This window comes from Phocoena phocoena, chromosome 10, assembly GCF_963924675.1.
Source record: "Phocoena phocoena chromosome 10, mPhoPho1.1, whole genome shotgun sequence".
NCBI lineage: Eukaryota > Metazoa > Chordata > Mammalia > Artiodactyla > Phocoenidae > Phocoena > Phocoena phocoena.
In genome coordinates, this window is record NC_089228.1 from 38,918,668 (window position 1) to 38,937,996 (window position 19,329).

Below are 19,329 nucleotides of genomic sequence, written 5' to 3' on the forward strand. Positions count from 1 at the left end.
AGTGGGACTAAGACACCAGGACACTTTGGGGGCAGAGGCCAGGTCCTAAAGCCTCCTCTAGACCCTCATCCCTTGAGAAAGTTGAGGGCCAGGGGCTCAGGGGCAACGCAGGAGTCCACACCAGAGACCATAAGCCAGATTTAGCAGCACTTTTACTTCCACATCTGAACTCCCTGGATCCTCACAACAGCCCTGTGAGGTAGGTAGGGCAGGAAGGTTTCAGAGATCCCCATTTATAGATGAGGATGCTGAGGCACAGAGAGGTGAAATGACTTGCCCAAGGTCACACAGCCAGCAGTGTAAAGGGCCCAAAGCCACCGTTCTTCTGGCCCTCTGGAGGTCCCCACATCCACTCCTGTACCCCTCTGTGTTCCCACCCTCTCTTACCTCTTCTGAGTCCACAAGGGCCTTCAAGGCAGGCTGACAGCTAGGACTTTTCAGGAACAGCCATTGGGGAGGGCCTGATCAACTCCAGGTAGGCACTGACCTGTGGGGCAGGAGGCCAGCTCTGCCCTCTCCCACTTCCCAGTTGGACAGAGGGCCCAGTAGGTTCCACAGCAAGGGTGGAGCTGGGCATGGTCCGTGAATGAAAGGGAGTAAAGGTGGGTATAAAGGTATGTGTGTCCTTTGCTAAAGATGAAGGCCACCCCCAAGTCCCAGACACGGTGTCTCAAGTGCCCCACCCTGTGCCTCCCTCATCCCACAGAGCCACAGTGAGCTTTCTCAGCAGCAAAAGGAACCACAGACATCTGCTTCTGGCACTGAACTGCTCCAGTGGACAGGTCCCATCAGGCATTCAGACCCCATCACGCAGACACAGTGCCTCCACAGCTTGACTGGGACCCTGGGCCACACCCCCGATGGCAAACAGCCGGGGCCCAGCCTGCAGACTAGAACAGGAGCAGCGGGCCGTAGGCATGGCAGGCAGTGCCTCCCAGCGCCGCCGTGCAAGGCTGAAGCCCTCCACGGAGCCCAGAGGGCACGGCTGGTTTCCTGCAGGAAGAAGACAGATGTTGTAAAGGGCGCAGGCTGCAGGGGCTCCAGCTCTTTTTCTCCCTGAGCTCAGAGCATGGCCCAGCATGCATTACCCCAGGATGGGCTATCCATGCGTTGCTATTCATTGCCCCCATTTCATCACTCATTCATTTATTCATTCACATTTCTATTTCTCCATTCATTCAGTGGTCATTTGTCCTATTTTTATCTCCTAGGCCCCTGCTGGTACAGAACCCACAGTTAGGTGCTGAGAGACACCCCAAAAGCTGAGCCAGGCAGACCACCCATTGACTGTTTTACAGATTGGGAAAGGGAAGCTCACAAAGCCCTGACCCCTGGAGTACCTAGAGAAGGGCAGGAGGTGGTGCTCACGCAGGGGGCTACTCTTTCCTGTCTTGGGCTCCCCTCCTATCCCTAGCCCCACAGAGACTCACCAAGGCCCCCAATGGCCACGATGTGGTCCCCAAGTGAGCCAACCACAAAGTCGGCCCTCTTATCCCTCATGCGCAGGCTTCGGGGCAGCTTGGTCCAGGACCCTGCAGGGGAGGGGAGGTCAGATCTAGCCCTCTCACACACACTGTACCCCTCCATCCCATGGAGAGTGGGAGAATAGCCCAGACCAGCCACTGCTCACCATGCTCCAGGTTGAACATCTCCACAGTGTTGACAAAGTGTGGGCGGGAGTAGAAATTGTGGGGCCCAGGCTGCTGCAGGCCACCCAGGCTAAAGACGCTGCCTTCGGCCATCACGCAGCTGGCAAAGGCCCGGCGGCTGGGCAGGCTTGGGTGTCGGGTCCAGGTACGGGCCTCCAGATCAAAGGCCTCAAAAGCAGTCACTGGGAGCTTGCCCTGGCGGCCCCCTGCCAATGGAATTGGGGCACCTGGGAGGCAGCCCAGGAGGCCTGAGAGCCTCTTCCTTTACCAGGTTGCTGAGCCTTTACCACTGCCCACCCCAGCTACCCATACCCAGCTGTGTGCACACCAGAGCACAGATCAACCGCAAAGATCCTTAGGCATTGGGGTTTGGTTTTCCAGCCTCAGCAGGACCACCAGAGGTCAGAGCCTCAGAGCAACCCTGGCTCAAACCAACAAAACTTCTCTTGTCCCACCATCCCAGATTAAGCTTGATCCCAGCCAACCTATAATTTTCCACATCCCCAGGTCCTTACCCAGGACATAGATCTTGTTCCCGTTCAGGAAGGTGGAGGCCCCGTAGCAGGGTGTGGGCATCGAGGGCAGCGAAAGCCAGCAGTCCCGGCGGGGTTCATACACCCGAACCTGGGCCTGGGGGGTTGTGTCAGGGCCCATTCCCCCCAGTGCATACACCATACCATCTGCGGAGAAAAAAGTAATACAGACTATCCCTGGGCCTGGCCACAGCACTCCACCCTGACAACAGCCCTGGTCAGGACTGGAGGTGGCTTAGGACAAACCTATTTATGGTACCCCTCCCTGGCAGCAGAAACCCTCCTGCCTGCCTGGAGTGGGGGCTGGGAGAGCTAGGATTCCCACTCTGGCCAGGGCCCCTTCAAGTGCAGAGCAGGAGGCAGCCAATCTAATTATAAGCCATCTCTGTCTCCCTGGAGACGCTATGGCAACCAAGTCTGGCATCCAAGCAGGACTGGTGGTCAGACCTGGAGGCCACAATGTAGGGACTCTCACGGGGGAAGGAGGGTGGGGGATGGTTTAAGCCAGGGGTGGGGGCCATATGGAGATCTGTTCAGCATGGAGCTCAGACTGGGGAGGGGGCTCTGGGGATCAGCTGGGGGGCTGGGAGAGGAGCTTGGGCCTGCAGGATGGGGGTGCTGTCCACAAGCCTTCTGCCAGCACTTCTGTACCCTGCCCTTTCACTAGAGTAGGCTCTTGCCCTGTTATACTCTCAGGGTCAGCTGGGGGCATGTGTGGGGGCCTTGGGCAGACAGCCAGTTAGCTAGGGGCTTCCATGGCAACTGCCTCCAGGCCAGCTTGGCTTTTGTCCATTTCAGTCTCCCTGGTTTGTTTGTGTGGTGCCAGGAATTTAAGCACTTGCCAGGCTCTGAGCCAAGGCCCTGCTCCCATCCCCCTCTCCCAGACTATAACTGTGGGAGTCATTGGGCCACCCCTCCTTGTCTCTTACAGAGGAGGAATGGGGCAGGGAGGTGGCTTGGGCCTCCCATCATGCTGGTGGCTAGCCTGGGCTCTGACTCCCACCTCACAGCTGGAAAAGGCAGTTTAGGCTGCTGCTAGCCCAGCTCAGAGCTAGGTAGGGAAGGGTACAAGAAACAAAGCCATGTCCAGGGCACCCAGGCAAAATTTACAGCTCTTGCCCAATCTCTGAAGGTAAGGGACCAAGTCAGGAAAGAATGGAGGGTGTTGGGGCACCTGAGGGACCTTCCTTGGAAGGCCACTCACCTCTCTCCACAGTTGCAACCCCCATGGCTGCCTGAGGTAGGGTGGCCCGACGCTCCCAGCGGCCCTCGTCAGCCAGGAAGGCCTCCACAGCAGCTACCGGGCTCTGGCCCTCATCCACACCGCCCACCACTAGCACCTGCTTGCCCAGTACCACAGCAGCCGCACCAGCCCGGGCAGTGGGCAGGGGTGCCAGTGCCAGCCACGTATGTGAGGCCATGTCCAATGTCTCGGCAGTGTCCAAAGGCAGTCCAGCTCGGCCACAGCCCCCCAACACTAGCAGGTGCCCATCCTGGTATGCCACTGTACCATATACCCGGCAGGTGGGCATGGGTGGGAACACCTGCCAAGCAAAGGCCCGGCCACCTCCTGTAGCCATGGTGTTCACCTCCAGTGGCAGGCCATGCTATCTGCTCAGGCTGCAGGCCTCACTGAAGGGCATGATGGGGCCACATCTTGACTCTACCAGGGCTACAAGGGAGTGTGGGGCCAGTCCAAGGATTTTGCTTTCACCTAGAGAAAAGAGGGAAAACAAAGGGTCAGAGCCACTGACCAGCCCCTCAGGGTACAGATGAGCAGCCTGGCCCAAAATTGCTGGTGGGAAAAGCAGAGGGAAGACACACCTCCACTGCCTAGCACACTGATGTGGAGGTCCTCCTGGAGTGGGAAGGAGGGCAGTCTCCCAGTTACCCAGGCAACTTCCTGACTTGCTATGGGGCTTGAGGGATTCTCCTCCCATACTTTGCCCTCACCTAGTTGCTTCCCGGTTGAATCTAGGTCTAGGTGGGAGGTAAGGTGACTAGAATAGGACTTTCCACCCTAGCCCCCCCCCTTCCCTTTGCCTCAACAATCCTCACGCTGGTGCTCTGCATCAGTGGAGTTTTACTGTACCCTCCCCCCTACTGGCTTCCAGTGTGCTCTGGGCAGCCATCAGGGTCTCCAACCTGCTGCCAGGGATCAGAGTTCAGGGTATTCTTAAAACCCCTTTGGGAGCCATTCCATAGACTACATCCATTCCCACCAGCAAAGGCCAAGATCAGGGTGTTTGAGACTGGGAGGGGAGGGGCTGGAGGCCAGAGTCCCACATTTCCCCTCAAGATCTACCCTCAGGGGTTTGCCCATGCCAAGTCCCCAGAGGCCTGCCTTCTTGGTGTCTGGGACGGGGAGGGGGATGATTTTTGGGAACCCACGAGCACTGGACTCTAGGTTCCCAGAGTCCAGGGCGTTGCCAGCAGAAATGGGCAGCTGGACTTCACAGATTCCAAGTTCCCTGGCTTCTCCTTTCCCGCGGGGAGGCACGCTCCTGGGACCCCTGGCGCGAGGGCCTCCTGGCGCGAGGGCCTCCCGGCCCCAAACTTCCAGCTCGCGGAAGGGGGGGGCGGGTCCGAGCGAGCGCGCTTGGGGCTCTACACCCCGCGCCCTAAACTTCCCCTGAGCGCGGCTCCCGCGGGACTCACCGGCCGGGGCTCCGGCGCCGCCGGGGCGCAGGGTCCGCGGTTCCGGTTCCGCTGGTGCCTGCTCTGGCTGGGTCTGAGGCCGGGCTCCGGCGGGGCTCCGGCGGGGCTCCGGCGGGGCTCCGGCTCTTCTCCGGCGCGGGGCGGGGCTGGACAGGGTCCGCCCCTCGTCCCCCCTCCCGACTCGGGAAAACCTCCCCCCTGCTTTAACCCCGCACCTGCCGTGGCCGGAGCAGGGCGCGCCGACCCATGGTCACACGGAAACCGGTGAACAGACAGACGGACATGTGGACGCTGGGCCTGCCCAGGATTTGGGGTCCGACCTCGGACTGGGGGAGAAAGGAAGAAGCGGTGGGCCGCACGACACGTGTATGGTGGGGGCCGTTCTCGGCAGGACCCAGCCTGCGAGCACCGGCGAAGGGGCGGGCCAGCAGAACCTGGGGGCTTGAGAATGGGGCGCCTGCCCACCACCGCTGCGCTCCGAAGAGCCCACGACAGGCTTCGCGGCGGCGCCCCCTGGAGGCCTCTTAGGGTATGTCCTGGGCCTTTGGTGGGGGCAATGGCTCGGTCGCCCTTCCCCAAGCACTGATGAGGGCACAGAACAGGTTCTGTGGTGCACATTGAGGGTAGCAGAGGGTGGAGGAGCAGAAAGTGCCAGCCTCCATACTTGACAGGCCCTTCCACAGGCATGCGTGGGGGCAATTTTTGTGGGGGAGGGTAACAGAGCAGGTGATGAAGAGTCAGAGGCCAGGGGACCTCCCAGGCAGGTCACTCTGGGCTTATTCTGCAGGGCCTGAGGCCTGGGCTACTCTGGGACCCAAGGCACTTTGTGACTGTCCATCTTCAGGGTCCTGGGCCTGCCTCTAGCCAACTCCGGGGTCAGGCAAGAACAAGTTGGTGTGACAGAGGCAGACCTACCTCAGACCCAGACCCTGGCCCATCCTATCTTCTGAGCATCAAGAGTACTGGCTAAGTCTGTGAGCTAGGGGCCCATTTGTACAGGTCAGTGGTCACCTATGAGAAGAAGTCCTCGTGATTGTGTTTGCTACCATTTGTCCCTCTTTCATGGACAGCGTCTGCCTCATTTTCTCCAGAAGCACACCAGGAGACTGAGATACAAGTGCATATAGTTAATGTGGGAGATGAGGATAAGAAGCACTAGTAGAGGAGTGGCAAGAAGACAGGGAAAGCAGCCAATAAAGGGGTGTGTCATCAAATAAGTTCCCACTGTGAGCAACAAGGACCAAATCCTGCTGGGGACTCTGGGAGCCATTGTAGAACATGGGCCTCACATTATTGTTCCCATCAGAGCAAGGGAATGCTAAGGTATTCATTCTCAAATCTCCATCAGTCATGGGTTGAGAGCAACTTGGAGACATGAATACCCTAGCCTGCCTGACTTCTGGCCAGCCTAGAGTGTGGGCAGAGCATTCTGACCAGAGAGAGAGTCTTCAGTCCCTTTCAGGGGCTGGCAGATGGAGTTGGACGGCCCGCATGGAAATGGTGCCAAGGCTGGTTGCAGATCCTGGCTAGAAGGCTTTCATCCTCCCACTCCACTCTGCCCCCAACATGCTCCTCAGTTAGGCCAGTCACTGGTACCTTCCTCCATAGGGTATTCACACTGTCCTGCAGACCCCCTCACACTTCCCACTGTTCCCTTTCCAGGCCCCTTCCCCTCTCCTTTCCAGTAATTAAGCACATAAAAGCCTCCTGCCTTTAGATACCTCCCAGCACCCCAAGTCCTTCCATTGTTCCCTTCCTTCCAGTCAAACTCTTGAAGTCATCTTCTCTCACAGTTTCCATTGCTTTGGTGTTGGCCATCTTATATCTGCTACCACTGCTCCCCAAAACTTGGTATTGCCAAAGTCACCATGGAACACCATATAGCTAAAATGGGGCAGGGTGGGGCAGCTATCGTCTTTTTCTCAACTGAAATCTTTCTGGCCTCTTCAAAGCCTCACCCACCCTTGTGACCTTGGCTTCCTCCTGCTGCTTGTCCTGCCCCTCGGAGGCTTTTACAGGCCCTGCTTCCTCTCCTTCCCCAGGAAGTGCCTCCTCAAGACCCAGCCTTGGCTTTTCTCCCTGGCACATAGACTCCCTCCTGGGGTGATCCCTCCAAGGCCACTGGCCTCACTCACATCTAGATCTTCACCAGATCTCTCTGCTCAGGTGGATATGGGTCTAGGGTCCATCACTAAGGGATATAAAAGATGCCAAATGGAGAAGAAGGGCTGGATCCTGGGACGGCCCTGTGGTCTCTCCAACCTCATCTCATCTGATCCCAGTTATGCCTGGGATGGTCAGCATCCACCAAAGTCCAGGTCAAGTCAGACTTGGCCCTGATTAATGATCCCAGAGAGTTCCATCTGGGACATTCTGGGTACCAAGAGGCAAAAGGATCAGCCTCCCCTCAGGAAGCTAGGTACCCCAGACCATTTCCCTGAACCCATATCATCCCCACAGTTCTAATGTGTGGAAGGGACACAGACTAGGGATGGACCTACCTTTTTTTGTCTTCCACTTTGCGCTGACCTCTAGGCTGGACATCACCAGAGAGGTATCCTCTTTCCAGGACACACCTAGGCCCATGTCATCCCTGGAGGTTGGACACTGCTTCTTCATGGAAGTGGCTTCTGTTTACACAGGCCTGGCCCCACCTGCACATGGGGGCCCAACACTGCTGGCTTTAGAGAAGCTGTAGAAGACAACTTGGGCAGAAGATGAGGCTGGATTGGTCCTAAGAGTGAACAACTAATCCTCAACCATGGATGGGGCAGAGATGGGGCTCACCCTCAGTTGGGGACTGGGAGTGCTAAGGTGGGACTTCCTGATTGCAACCCTGAGACCCTGGCCCTTGAGACCCCATCCTTCCCTTCTCTCTATCAATACAAGGGGCCAGAAGCATTGACCCCAGAGGAGCAGGAGAGTTTGCATTTCCTGCTGGACATCTTGGCTATGCTTAAAGGCACTGAGGACCCCACCATCAGGGCTGAGGCCCTGAGAAGCTCAGGTGCACAAGGTGAGGCCTAGGGTGGGGTGAGTGTTTCTCTCTAGGGGTGCCCAGACCCCTCTGTAGAGGCAGGGAAGCATAGATCAGGTAGAGGATCCTGGGGTTTTATGGGGAGTGAGGAGGGCTATCAACCAGTCCCCAAATGAAGCATCCAGTCACACTCTGTGACTGCCCATAGGCTTCCACCTGCCCCCCAGCTACCAAATTTACACCACTGTACATGTCAGGTCCAAGAGTTATGACAATATTTTTGCCTCTTAGCTCAGGCTCTGACCCAAGTACAGATGCCCCCACCATCTCATCCATGAAACCAGGACTTCCAGGTTGACTCCCAACCTGGAGTTGGGGGCCCTTGACCAAGAAGTGCCTTTGGTCAGAACAATAGAGACCATTCTGACCCTTTAGACTCCTAAGGTTAATTTTTACCTATGTTCTCTCATCTGATGCTGCTTGGGTAGTGAGCCCTGTAACTGTCACCTCTCTGCTGGCCCCAGGGTACATGTGGAAAGACTGTACAGGTGGAAAGAAGTCCCAATCTCTTAGGCCAAAAAGCAGGGATTTAGGGAAGAGTTAAGACTTTAGGGAGGGCTTTCTGCCACTGAGGGAGCTAAGGCTGGACCAGGGTCCTCCCACCACACCTGTGGGCATGCTCCTAAGCGAGTACACTCAGGCCCACACTGGTATGCTGGGACTCTCAGATTGGACATGCCCAGCCCAGCTTTGGGCTTATTTGCCACAAATGTGTGCAAACCAGCCTTTCATACCACATGCAGTGGGCCCACTCTCAGGAATAGGGGAAGGCCAGCTGCCCTCAGAGGAGGTACAAAGAGGCTCCCAAGGGACACCTCAGGCAGGGTGCACTCCTCTTTCACCCTCTGTTCAGGCACCTGGGACAGAGGTGGGCCTTGCCAGTGGCTGTGGGAGGACTAAAAGGGTGAAGGATAGCTTGGACCTTGCCAAAAATCCCTCCCACATGTCGTTCCACCATCAAGCCCCTCAGAGAAGGTGTCAGATGGGCCCCTAATCCAATGCTAGTCTGGTGCAGTCTTGCCTGGGGCAGGGGCCGAAAGCGCCTCTGCCCCTCACACTCCTGCACAGGTCCGCAAGGGTTTAGAGCGGTCCCCTCTGCCACCTCCTCCAGGAAGTCTTCTCTGGTTTCCGCTTGTCCAGCCCCCAGACTTTGGGGGAAACGGGGTCTCGGGGGGTCAAGGGTCACTAGGGCGGGCCAGGTCCCGGAAGCGGAAGCGCGGCGCACTTCCGGTGCGCAGCAGGCGGCCATGTTGGAGCAGCGGAGGCGGCGCAGAGGCGCGTCCTGGGTCCCCGCGGCGGCGCCGGTAGGTTGGGGCCGTGGGCCTAGCCACGCCGCGGAGGGGTCGTCCGCGAGGCGGAAGGGTGGATGGGCCGGGCGCCCGGCTCCTTCGGAACCAGCGCCCTCCGCCGGTCCGGCCGAGACCCCCAACCCCCACCCCGTGCCCAGAGACCCCACCCTGGGGCTGTGCGACCCGGTCGCGCTCTCATCGCCTGTCCCGTGCATTTCGCTTCCTCTAAGGCCCCCCGCTCCTACCGTCGGCTTGGGTCTCAGGGACGCGGACTCCCAGCCTGAGGGCCCTGATCTGCTCCCGCCCCAGTTCCGCTTGGTTAGGGCCGCTCCCGTCCCGCATCTTTTCATCAGCTTCCCCGGCCGGCCCCGGGGACACTTGTGAAGGGAAGTCTGGGGTCGGGCTGCAGTCTCTGTTTTCCGGAGCCTCTTGGAAAGCCCAGGAGACCCCTCCCAAGGGCCCAGGCCGACCTGAGCGGAAGAGCCCCCGGTTCACCCCCAGTATCTGTGCCTGGAGGTAACAGGTCCCTCCTTATTGTACTCACAGCCCTGGGAACTACACCCCTTGGGAAAAAAGAGAACTAAAGTCATGTGTAAGGACTGTACTTGGAGAATGGCCTCTGGAGAGGGGAAGTGCCCGAGACACCTGAGGATCCAAGAATGTTTCCAAACAAAGAGCCCCAGGGCACTTCCTCCAGGGAATTCTGAAAACTTCTGCTCCACTAGGGGGAGGAAGAAGCTGCACAGACTCACCTCTTGGCCCCAGAGACTTGCCTGATCCCAGCTGATCTTTTAATTCTACTGTGCAGCTGCGGAGCTGTCTCTGCGACCCCTCAGTGATGGGTTAGACTAGATGTTAGTCATGATTGACGGCCTACAGCTTTTAAAGAGAAGCCTGGGACAACTTGGGTCTTCCCAGACAGCTCCAAATGGGCTGTACCAAAGTCTTCTTCCAAGCCCTAGTTAGGACAGTTCAGATCTCTAGGGTCCACTTTATTAACCATCTTACTCGGAGTCATTGGCTCCCAGACCTTGGGCTCTTGGTCTGGCTGCCTGGCGCCAGGCTGCCTGATTGCCTAGAGATGTATTATTAGTACCTGCTACTCATCTTTTTAGTTTCTGTTGAAGGAGAGTCTGGCTTTTTCCCTGGGGTTGGTCTCCGTGGCTCTAGTGCTAAGAATTGGACCTCTGAGTGGACTGTCTGGGAACTCTGAAAGCAGAACTTCTGGTGGGCAGGGAGGTCCACCTCTGGGCACCTGAACAGCAGCAGCTGTAGGAACAGAGATAGTCATGGACTTTGGATGTAAGTCTGGGCCCTTTGGCCAGCATTCAAAGAACATTCAAAGCTTGTATTGCCCTGCTGTCCCCTGTTTTTCCAGCTAGACCTCCCAGCCCTGACCACAGATTGCAGTCACACCAAGTTTGCCTTACTCTTTCTCACTTTGGAGCCATTGCATTGGCTGTTGCCCTTTTTGCTCCATCTCCATCTGGTCCTTTCCTATTCATCATTCATGTCCCACATGAATATTCCTCTCCCGGGAATCCTTCCCTTACCCATTGGCAAGCTGAGCTGTGTGCCAGTGTGCATTCCCAAGAACCTTGAGGGTATCTCTATCTTGCCTTCTGTACAGGGCTCCTGGAAGACAGAGATATTTGCCTGTATTCCCAGTGTTGAGTCTAATACTAGGAATTTGGCCAAGCCCAGATCTTTCCAGGGGCCCATCAGCAGGTTGGATGGCTCTGATGAGCTTATGGGCATGTATCCTGAAGAAGCTGCCTCTGACCCATATGAGTCCCCCACCTCTACCCCCCCACCCTCCACCGTGATAGATGGAGAAGACCAGGATTTTGCCCCAAGGAGTGGCTCACTCTGGCCAGGCCCCTCTGTGTCAATAGATGTTATTGTGAAGATTGCTGGCCCTGATTGACCTATCTACTGGTCCTGGCCCCTGTCTCGGTGCTGTTCTTATTGACTCTTCCTTTTGCCTTGGAGGTGCCAAGCGCTGGTTTGCGGATACCCAGGCAGATCTGCAGTGCCTAATGCCATGAGCGTGGTGGTGCAGCATGTGGAGGAGAAAGCTGTGCACTCCTGGTCGCGGATCACCACGGCAGGGAAGAAGGCCCTGGAGGAAGCGTTGCTTGTCTTTAACCCCATGAGCCAGGATCTCAGTGCCACTGAGGCCCAGCTTGTGGCCTTCCTGCAGGGCCTGCGGGATGATGGCTTCCAACCTACCATCCTGCGCAGCGGTGATGTCTATGGCTATAGTTCGTGCACAGCCAACCCCCCAAGCCAGACAAAGCTTCAAGCTCGTGCCCCCACCCCAGCTGCCACATCACCTCCAGCCAGTGCTCCCCGAACTGCCATGCGGCTGCCTGCAGGCCGGGCCACGCTGCTCCCCATGCCACTGTCTGGCAGGCTGGCCAAAGCATCCACACCAGCCCTCGCCAAGCATGCCACCACCAACCTGCTACTGAGCTCCCTGAAGCAGTCAAGTGCCAGCCGTGCCCGGGGTGCAGCAGTGGGCTTTCCCACCCACCTCTATCCAGGTGTCTACCCTGCCATGCGGCTCTCCGTTGTCCTTGAGGCCCTGGTTCCACTCAAGACTCCCATGGCCTGCTTGGGTGCCAAGCACAAGGCACAGTCACTGCAGCTCTCACTTGCAGACTCTCCCCTGAAGCTGCGGAAAGGTCCAGGGAAGAGGCTGGGGAATTCCCAGCCCAAAGCTCCCAGAAAAGCCACAAGCAAGGGCTCCAAGTGTCTGACTCGAAGAGGCCCCAGGGCTGGACCCCGACAAGGCACTGGGCCCCAGAGCAAGGCCTACAAAGCCTCTGGTTCCTTCAGTGGCCCACGAATGAAAGGTGGCTGTGCTCTGGGCACCAAAACAGCCCAGGCCAAAGCTTCCCGTGCCCAGGCCAAGGTGGCTCGAACACAAGCCAAAGCTGCCAAGGCCCGGGCAGAAGCCAAGGCAGCACGGATCAAGGCCAAGGCCAAAGCCAAGGCAGTGCGGGCCAAGGCTAAGGCCAAGGCAGTGCGGGCCAGGGCCAAGGCCAGGGCAGTGCGGGCCAGGGCCAAGGCCAAGGCAGTGCGGGCCAGGGCCAAGGCCAAGGCAATGCGGGCCAGGGCCAAGGCCAAGGCAGTGCGGGCCAGGGCCAAGGCCAAGGCAGTGCGGGCCAGGGCCAAGGTGGCTCGGACCCAGCCCAGGGGCAGGGGCAGGCCAAAAAGGTCTGTTCAGGCCAGGACTGCAAGGAGGGGCCGGAAAAGCTGCCCTGAGACTGTGGGACAGAAGAGGAAAAGGACTGAGGAGGCAAAGGATCTTCCTCCCCAGAAGAGAACACGGCTTGGGCCCCAGTCCCCTAAGGTATGGCTAGGACCTGGAACGGCAAAGCTGCTGAAATTCCGGGCCATCAAGGTGGACAGGCAGTCCTCAGATGATGAGGTGCGGCAGCAGGCTCAACGGATCCTCCGTGTGAACCTTTCCCCTGTAATACGACTTCAGCCATTGCTGCCATACTCAGCACCCTGATTTCTTCACGTAGCAACGTTTGGGGAAACTGAGCCCAGTTGTCTGTGTGGCCAGTGGCACAGTGTGCAATGCCCATGGATTCCACAACCCTAAAGACTCTGGGTGCCTCTCCAGGGCCCTGGGAGCCACCAGCCTCCTTTCAGAGACGGGAGGATGTGGGGTGGGGTGGGCGGGTGGGAGGGATGGTGTCATGGCGCGATGCACTGTGACTTGTTACTCTTCAAGTTGTATGTCCACTATTCCATCTATCACGTTTTATACCTTTCCACCTTCCAGTCTCCCTGCCCACACTCCATGGTCTTTTTTTGTATATGTGACTGCTGGTAGGCCAGCTTGGGTGTTTAGAAAAGGTAGCCCCAGGAACAGGAATGCCAGAGAGGGTCCTGGTAGCCCAGGGAAGGTCATGGATGTGAGTGAAGGGCAGCCTCCAGGCCTCTGAGGGCAGGGGCAGAGCCACTCTAAGGTGGGACACCTCCCCTTGGGGCTGCCCTGGTTTGATAATCCGGATGCTCCCTTGGAGGAGGACAATAGGTGGCTCTGTGGGGAAACTTGCAGCCTGCAGGTTTTTAGGCCAGGGAAGGGGAGGTGCAGACAGCCTGGCCTTGTCTTCCAGTTTACTCTGGCTGAAACCTTGGAGCTTTGTGTGGGCTTGTCTGGGGCAGGGCGGGGCCTAAATCGGCTGAAGTACTTCTGCCTACTCTTTTCTCTGCTTCTTTCAGGAGAGGGACTATTGTCGACTTCCCCAGTTGGTGGCAAGGGGTTGGGGCTTCAGTCAGGGGCCAGGGTAGCTCTGGGTTGTAGGGCCACAGAGTCCCCTCACTGACCAAGGAATTATATTGGATGGGTGGAGTGCTGCAGTCTCTGAGCATGGAGAGTTTCCACACTGCCTCTCAGTGCTTTCTGCCTGGGTTCCAAGTGCTCTATTCCCAGGTCCAGCCTCAGCATGTCTTCCAACAGGGGCCTGTATGTTCAGACATTATTGGTCCTTCCTGCTTTGGAGAGGGGACAGAGCCCTGAGCCCTGAACAAAACTAGCTCCCTGCCCATCTGCCAATCCATCACTGTCTGCCCAGCCTGAAAGGCAGTGGCTGGGGCTGTCGGGGAGGGGGATACATTCCCCAGAGGCTCTTGGAGATGAACAGCCTTTCAGAGCTAGGGGTGGAAGCCTCATTTGAATGAGAATTGGATCTTTTCTGTCTGAGGGTTAGTCTGAACCCTGGCTGCACCAGCAGCAGCTGCGTTGGATGGCGGACCTGTAAAGAAGCTCTGCTTCTTGGTGCCCCCTCCCCACCTTTCTTCTGCATCTGGTGACTGCTATTAATATCCTTTCCCTGGGCACGGCCTCTCTTGGTTTCCCAGGCTCTGGGGACCCCCCCCCTTCTCCCAGCTGCACCATGATTCCACAACCATGCATGCTCCTTGCCTCTGGCATCCTTGAACTCATCTACCATGTGAGTATGGGGAAGGACCTGAGGGCAACACTCAGATCCTTAAGGGCAGCCCAGCTAGGGGCACACTCTGTATTCTCTCTCTCTGGCCTGATTCTAGCTCCAACAGTCCAGGACCCCCAGCCGGGCTAGCCCCTCCTTTCAGCTCTGCTGCTACCAATGGGTGAGAGGTGGTCTCTACCTGAGAGCCATCTGGAGGGGGAGAGGAAATCATCGGGCCTCCCTGTGGGATGGGGTGAGGTGGGGGGCGTACCCCTAGGATCTCTATACTCAGACCCTGCCCCTCCCAGTCCAGGCTCCCAGAGCAGCTGCCCGGGACGTGCCAGACAAACTTCCTCCACCCGGCTGCTCAGGCTGCTACCCACCTACCAGCAACCTGATTATTGGCTGTGGCCAGGACCTTCGATCCTCATCCACCTGTGGCCTCCATGGCCCTGAACTCTACTGCATTGTCAGTAACCTACAGGTAGGGAGGAGGGTACGGGCTCTGGAGATGGCATCTTGGGCAGGTTCAGCACCTGTGGGAGTTCAGGTCATTGACAAGGGCCAGAGGGAGAGGCCTGTGCTGTGAAATTTTGGAGGGGGTTGTGGCCAACCAGGCACCTCCTACCTAGTCAGTCTCATTGGGCATCCCTCCAGGATGCTGAGAATTGCTTCTTTTGTGACTCTCGGGACTGGAAAAGCCATGGCATTGAGAACGTGATCTCCCAGAGTGGTCCTGGTGGCGAGCAGAGGGTGGTGAGGGTCCTTGTGTACCCATGTGTGCAGGGCTGGGATCAGGGTCAAGGCCTGGCCACTGACCAGCCCTTGTGGTTACAGGTGTTGAGAATGTCACCAGCTGGACCTAGAAGATGCCTTTTACTTTACCCACCTCATTATGACTTTCAAGGTGACCCACTGCCCGAGACTGAAAGCTTATTCTCTGCCTCCTGACCTGATGGCCACCGGTGATGTTTGCCCCTGGTGACCCAAGGACCCCCTCCTATCCCCAGACATTCTGGCTCTGCTCCTTGAGCGCTCAGTGGACCATGGCCACTTCTGGCATGTGTACCGCTACTTTGCCCACAACTGCTTAGGCCTCTTTCCTGGGATTCCTCTTGCCCCTGGCCACAGAGTCAGTGACCTCATCTGTGAGCAGCGTTACTTAAGACATCGAGACTTCCACTGAGGGAGAGGTCAGGCCCAGAGGAAGGGGGGTTAGGCCCTGGGATGAAGCCAGAAGCTCAGACTTGCTTCTTAGGTAATTTCAAAGTTCTGGATCCAGCCATTCTGGTGGAGAACCCAAATAATACCAAGGTTCAGGGTAATTATCCCCACAGCCAGTCCTGTACTCCTTTTTTGGGAAAACCAGATACCCCCGGTGGGAAGTGAGGTCCTACCTGGCTATGCGCACCGCAGGGCAGGGTGGCGGGCAAGCCAGCCCAGTCCCCCAAGGATTGTTTCCCAGCTCTGCTGCATTATGGTCCCTGTTACGGCTCCCCATTCCTGTCCCATGTTCCCCATACCTGTGCCCAGTGCATAGGGACTGGCCTGGGTAGCAGTTTTCATCTCTGTCCCTTATCTCTGCCCCATCGCTGAATTCCTTTGTGAGGCCCCATTGTGGTCATCACTGCTGGCCATGCCAGACCAATCTTTGTCCCCCACCTCTGTTCCTATCACACTGTACCTCATAACTCTCCCCTTTGTGAGCCACTGTCACTGTTCCCCATCACGGCCCCCTGTCTGCCCTCCCCACTTTGATTCATCACCCTGGCCTTGATTGGTACCCTGCGTTCCTGAAGCTGCCTCCAGGTGGCGCCAGGGCGTCTCTGGGTGTGACCTCTTCCTTGTAAAACAGAAGTCTTGTTAAAGGACTAGAGAGACATAATCATAACCCAGCAGGGCAGCCCAGAGCCAGGCCAGGAGAGTACCAGAGCAGGAGGACAAACCCCAAAGTAGCTTTTTCTCTACATTCTACGTTCTCCACCCACCTTGACATCGATTATTACCAACTACTTACCCTGAGCATGCGTGCACATACACGTCCCCCCGCCCCCCCCCTCCGGCCTTACTAGGGCCTAGAGCAGCTGTTGTGTGTTCCTCTGATCAAGAGAAAGGGGAGGTCTGGCAAAGAGATACAGGAGGTGGCCTCGGCTTGGTAGCTGACTTAAGCTGTGAGGAGCAAGAGGAGCCATGGCCCCATCTTTCCATCCATGTGTACATTTAACAAGTGCCCATGGAGCCCCACTGTGTGCCAGGCATCTTCTGGGCCTTGCTCAGTGGTGAGCAGATAGACAAGTTATCTGTCTTGGAGCTGACATAGAAATGAGAAAGGCAGTCAATAAATAAACATACCTTATGTGGTTTGGCTGGATAATAAGCTGATTTCTAATGATGGGCTGGGGACTGGAATCCTTTACTGCCTTGGGGAAGCAGGTTTCCAATATCTAGAGATACCAGAAAGGGGTGTCCAGGAAGCAGTGGGATATGCAGGTCTCAGATCAGGAGTGATATCAGGTCTGGAGCAGTGCAGAGGTGGGATGATCACCATTAGGCTGTGGTCATCCTAAAATGGTATAATCAGGGGAGCAGGGATGGGAGAGTCCTACAGCATGGGTGCTGGAGGAGGTGGCTGCAATGATGTAGAGAGGGGAGAGACCCCCACCAATTCCTTCTCTATCTCAGCCATAGAGGGGTAACAACCAGTGGACCTGAGGGCTCTCGATCTGTCTCCAGAGCTCCTGCATGTGACTAACCTCCGTGCGAACTTCAAACTGCACACACTGGGTGACAGGCCCCAGGGGGGCTTCAAGGGACACCCCTTCTACTACTATGCCCTCTGAACTTGTGGTCCAAGGCAGCTGCCTGTGCCATGGCCATGCCTCTGAGTACAGGCCTGCACCCAGGGTCCCACCCAACGTGGAAGGCATGGTGAGTACCATAGGAGGGGCATCCTGTGGCTGGTGGGAAGGCAAGCTGGGGGACTGGGGTAGACTCGTCTTGCCCTCCTCCCTGCCAGGTGCGTGGCCTTTGTGTCTGCTGCCACCACAGAGCTGGTACCCACCGTGAGCACTGCCAGGACCTGCACCAGGACCACCCATGGCAGGCAGCAGAGCCTGGGCACCCCCATGCCTGCCAGGCCAGCCCACTCCATATCCACCTTCCTTGTTCTGCTCCAGAATGTGAGTGTCATGGGCATGCCCGCAGTTGTCACTTTGACATGGCCCTGTATCTCGCATTTAGCAATGTGAGTGGAGGTGTGTGTGATGCATGTCAACACAAGACACCTGGGTGCCGCTGTGAGCTCTGCCAGCCCTTCTTCCACTGAGATCCCAGGGAGGCTCCCTGCTCCCTTCACTCCTGCAAACGTGAGCCCTCCAACCCCCAATCCTAATTCTGACCCTGTTCCTTCAGTTTCAATGGTGACCTCTGACCTGACTCTGTCCACACTTCTGACCCCTGATCTAGCCTGTGACTGCAACCCTTTGGGTGCCCTGGAAAGTGGTTTGTGTGATGCCCACACAGATGAAACCTCAGGCCTCCTCTCTGGGCAGTATCGCTGCAAAGTTCACTTGTGCGGCCAGTGCTGTGACTCCTCTGGCCTGGTCACTACGGCCTGAGCTCGCAGTCAAAGGGCTGCCAGTGTGAGTGACCCTCAGAGTGGACCCCCACCACCAGGTCCTCCTTGCTCTGCCCCCAATTACTGCCCTAATAACGCATGCACCTACCTACCCCTGTAGCACTCATTAGCACCCTGACAGCCCTGTGCCTTAGCCTGCAGGTGCAATCCCCGGGGCTGCATCCCTGGCACTCATGCCTGTGATCTCTCCAGTGGTGCCTATCACTGCAAACGCCTTGTCTCTGGATGGGACTGCAGCCGTTGTCTGGTGAGGTTTGACCCACCTTCTGATTTGATCTTGATTTTGGGTGCTGAGCTCCTAGAAGCTGACAAGTACAAGGTTGTAATCAGTGTGACTGCAGACTAAGCCTTGCTGGTGGGTTGGTGCCACTTCCTGATCTGGTCACTAGAGTCAGTGCCACCTTGTCTAGCTGAACCAGCACATGCCCTCAGGTGGGAGCTTTGGGAACAAAAAGAAAAGCATTTAAAAGAGTTACAACAGTATTATGCACTGAATTTAAAGGTGTTTCACAGCAAAAGTGTTTGAAGGGACACGCAGTGTATCTCCTTCTTGCCTCTCCTTGAACATTACAAATCCTTTGTTTAACTTTTATTTTACCCCTGGCTGTGACCTCATTTTCTTACCTCTTACCTCCCCTCCATGAAGCCGTGCAGGAGTACACCAGGGTCTCCTCTCCACTTCTCAGCCAGAGGCAGAAGAGCATTAAAGCCCTGGGCTCACCCTTGCTTCTTCCTGCAATGAGCAGTCCCAGCATATGGCCTTCCAGGCTCCTGACCCTCCTCTCCTTGCCCAGGTCTTCCTGTCCTTTCTCCACCCACCTACTTTCTCTTATAGCCCAGCTTCTGGGGTCTGAGTAGTGACTCACTAGGCTGTCGGCCCTGTGACTGTGACTTTGGGGGTACAAGGCAGGGACTGGGGGTCCAGGTCAAGGGACAAGAATTGGGAGTTGACTCTGTCCCGTCCCCACCCGTACGCTGGCTCAGGTGTTCTGCAAGGTAGGGCCTCTGCCTCTGCCGTCCCCACCTGTCTCCACCACTGCCGTGAACACTGGTCTGGGTACTTCTGTGCTGGCCTCGACCAGGCCACTACTGAAGCTGAGCTTGGTCTGGGCCTCCAGCCTGCTGACCCCCAGCTGCTTGTGAGTGTCCAGGAAGGGCAGGGGCAGGAGGAAATCAAGGCTCACACCTTGGTGCTCAGGGGAGGGAGAGAGTGTCCAGAGAGAGCTAGTTGGAAGAAGAGGCCAGACAGGGTTAGGAAGGTGAGGCAGGTCCAAGTGAGGCAGCATCAGCATGGTCAGAAGTTTGGTGTCTTGGATGGAGTCCATATTCCCAGGACAGGGAATTCCCTGGCAGTCCTGTGGTTAGGACTCCCAGCTCTCACTGCCTCAGGCAAGGGTTTGATCCCTGCTCGGGGAAGTAGGATCCCACAAACTGCACGGCGCGGACAAAAAAGTCCTCACCCAGGACAGTGTGGGAGGACACTGACCCCTGACTTGCCCACAGGGAGCCCCCGAGCCTGCTCCTCCCAACTGTACACAAGCCCCAGGGACCTCCCCTGGTTGGCTCAGGCCCCG

At 57.2% G+C, this 19,329-nt stretch overlaps 2 protein-coding genes across 3 annotated transcripts; one reads left to right on the plus strand and one right to left on the minus strand.

Annotated features, from left to right (window-relative positions):
- Window positions 1–133: 133 nt before the first annotated feature.
- On the minus strand, window positions 134–4,897 carry KLHDC8B (kelch domain containing 8B). The gene is made up of 6 exons (XM_065885344.1): window positions 4,841–4,897; window positions 3,387–3,896; window positions 2,165–2,329; window positions 1,631–1,855; window positions 1,431–1,532; window positions 134–993 (listed from the first exon to the last, which is right to left on the minus strand). Exons 2-6 carry the CDS (start codon window positions 3,760–3,762, stop codon window positions 797–799), a joined length of 1,065 nt encoding a protein of 354 aa, XP_065741416.1. The 5' UTR covers window positions 3,763–3,896; window positions 4,841–4,897; the 3' UTR covers window positions 134–796.
- A 4,209-nt stretch (window positions 4,898–9,106) lies between these two features.
- CCDC71 (coiled-coil domain containing 71) lies at window positions 9,107–12,957 on the plus strand. Of its 2 annotated transcripts, none has more exons than XM_065886100.1 (2): window positions 9,107–9,181; window positions 11,159–12,957. In XM_065886100.1, exon 2 carries the CDS (start codon window positions 11,211–11,213, stop codon window positions 12,687–12,689), a length of 1,479 nt encoding a protein of 492 aa, XP_065742172.1. In that variant the 5' UTR covers window positions 9,107–9,181; window positions 11,159–11,210; the 3' UTR covers window positions 12,690–12,957. The 2 variants fall into 2 exon arrangements, with proteins under 2 accessions (XP_065742172.1, XP_065742173.1); XM_065886101.1 differs by lacking the exon at window positions 9,107–9,181 and having other exon boundaries at window positions 11,165–12,125; window positions 12,240–12,957.
- The last annotated feature ends 6,372 nt before the right edge of the window (window positions 12,958–19,329 follow it).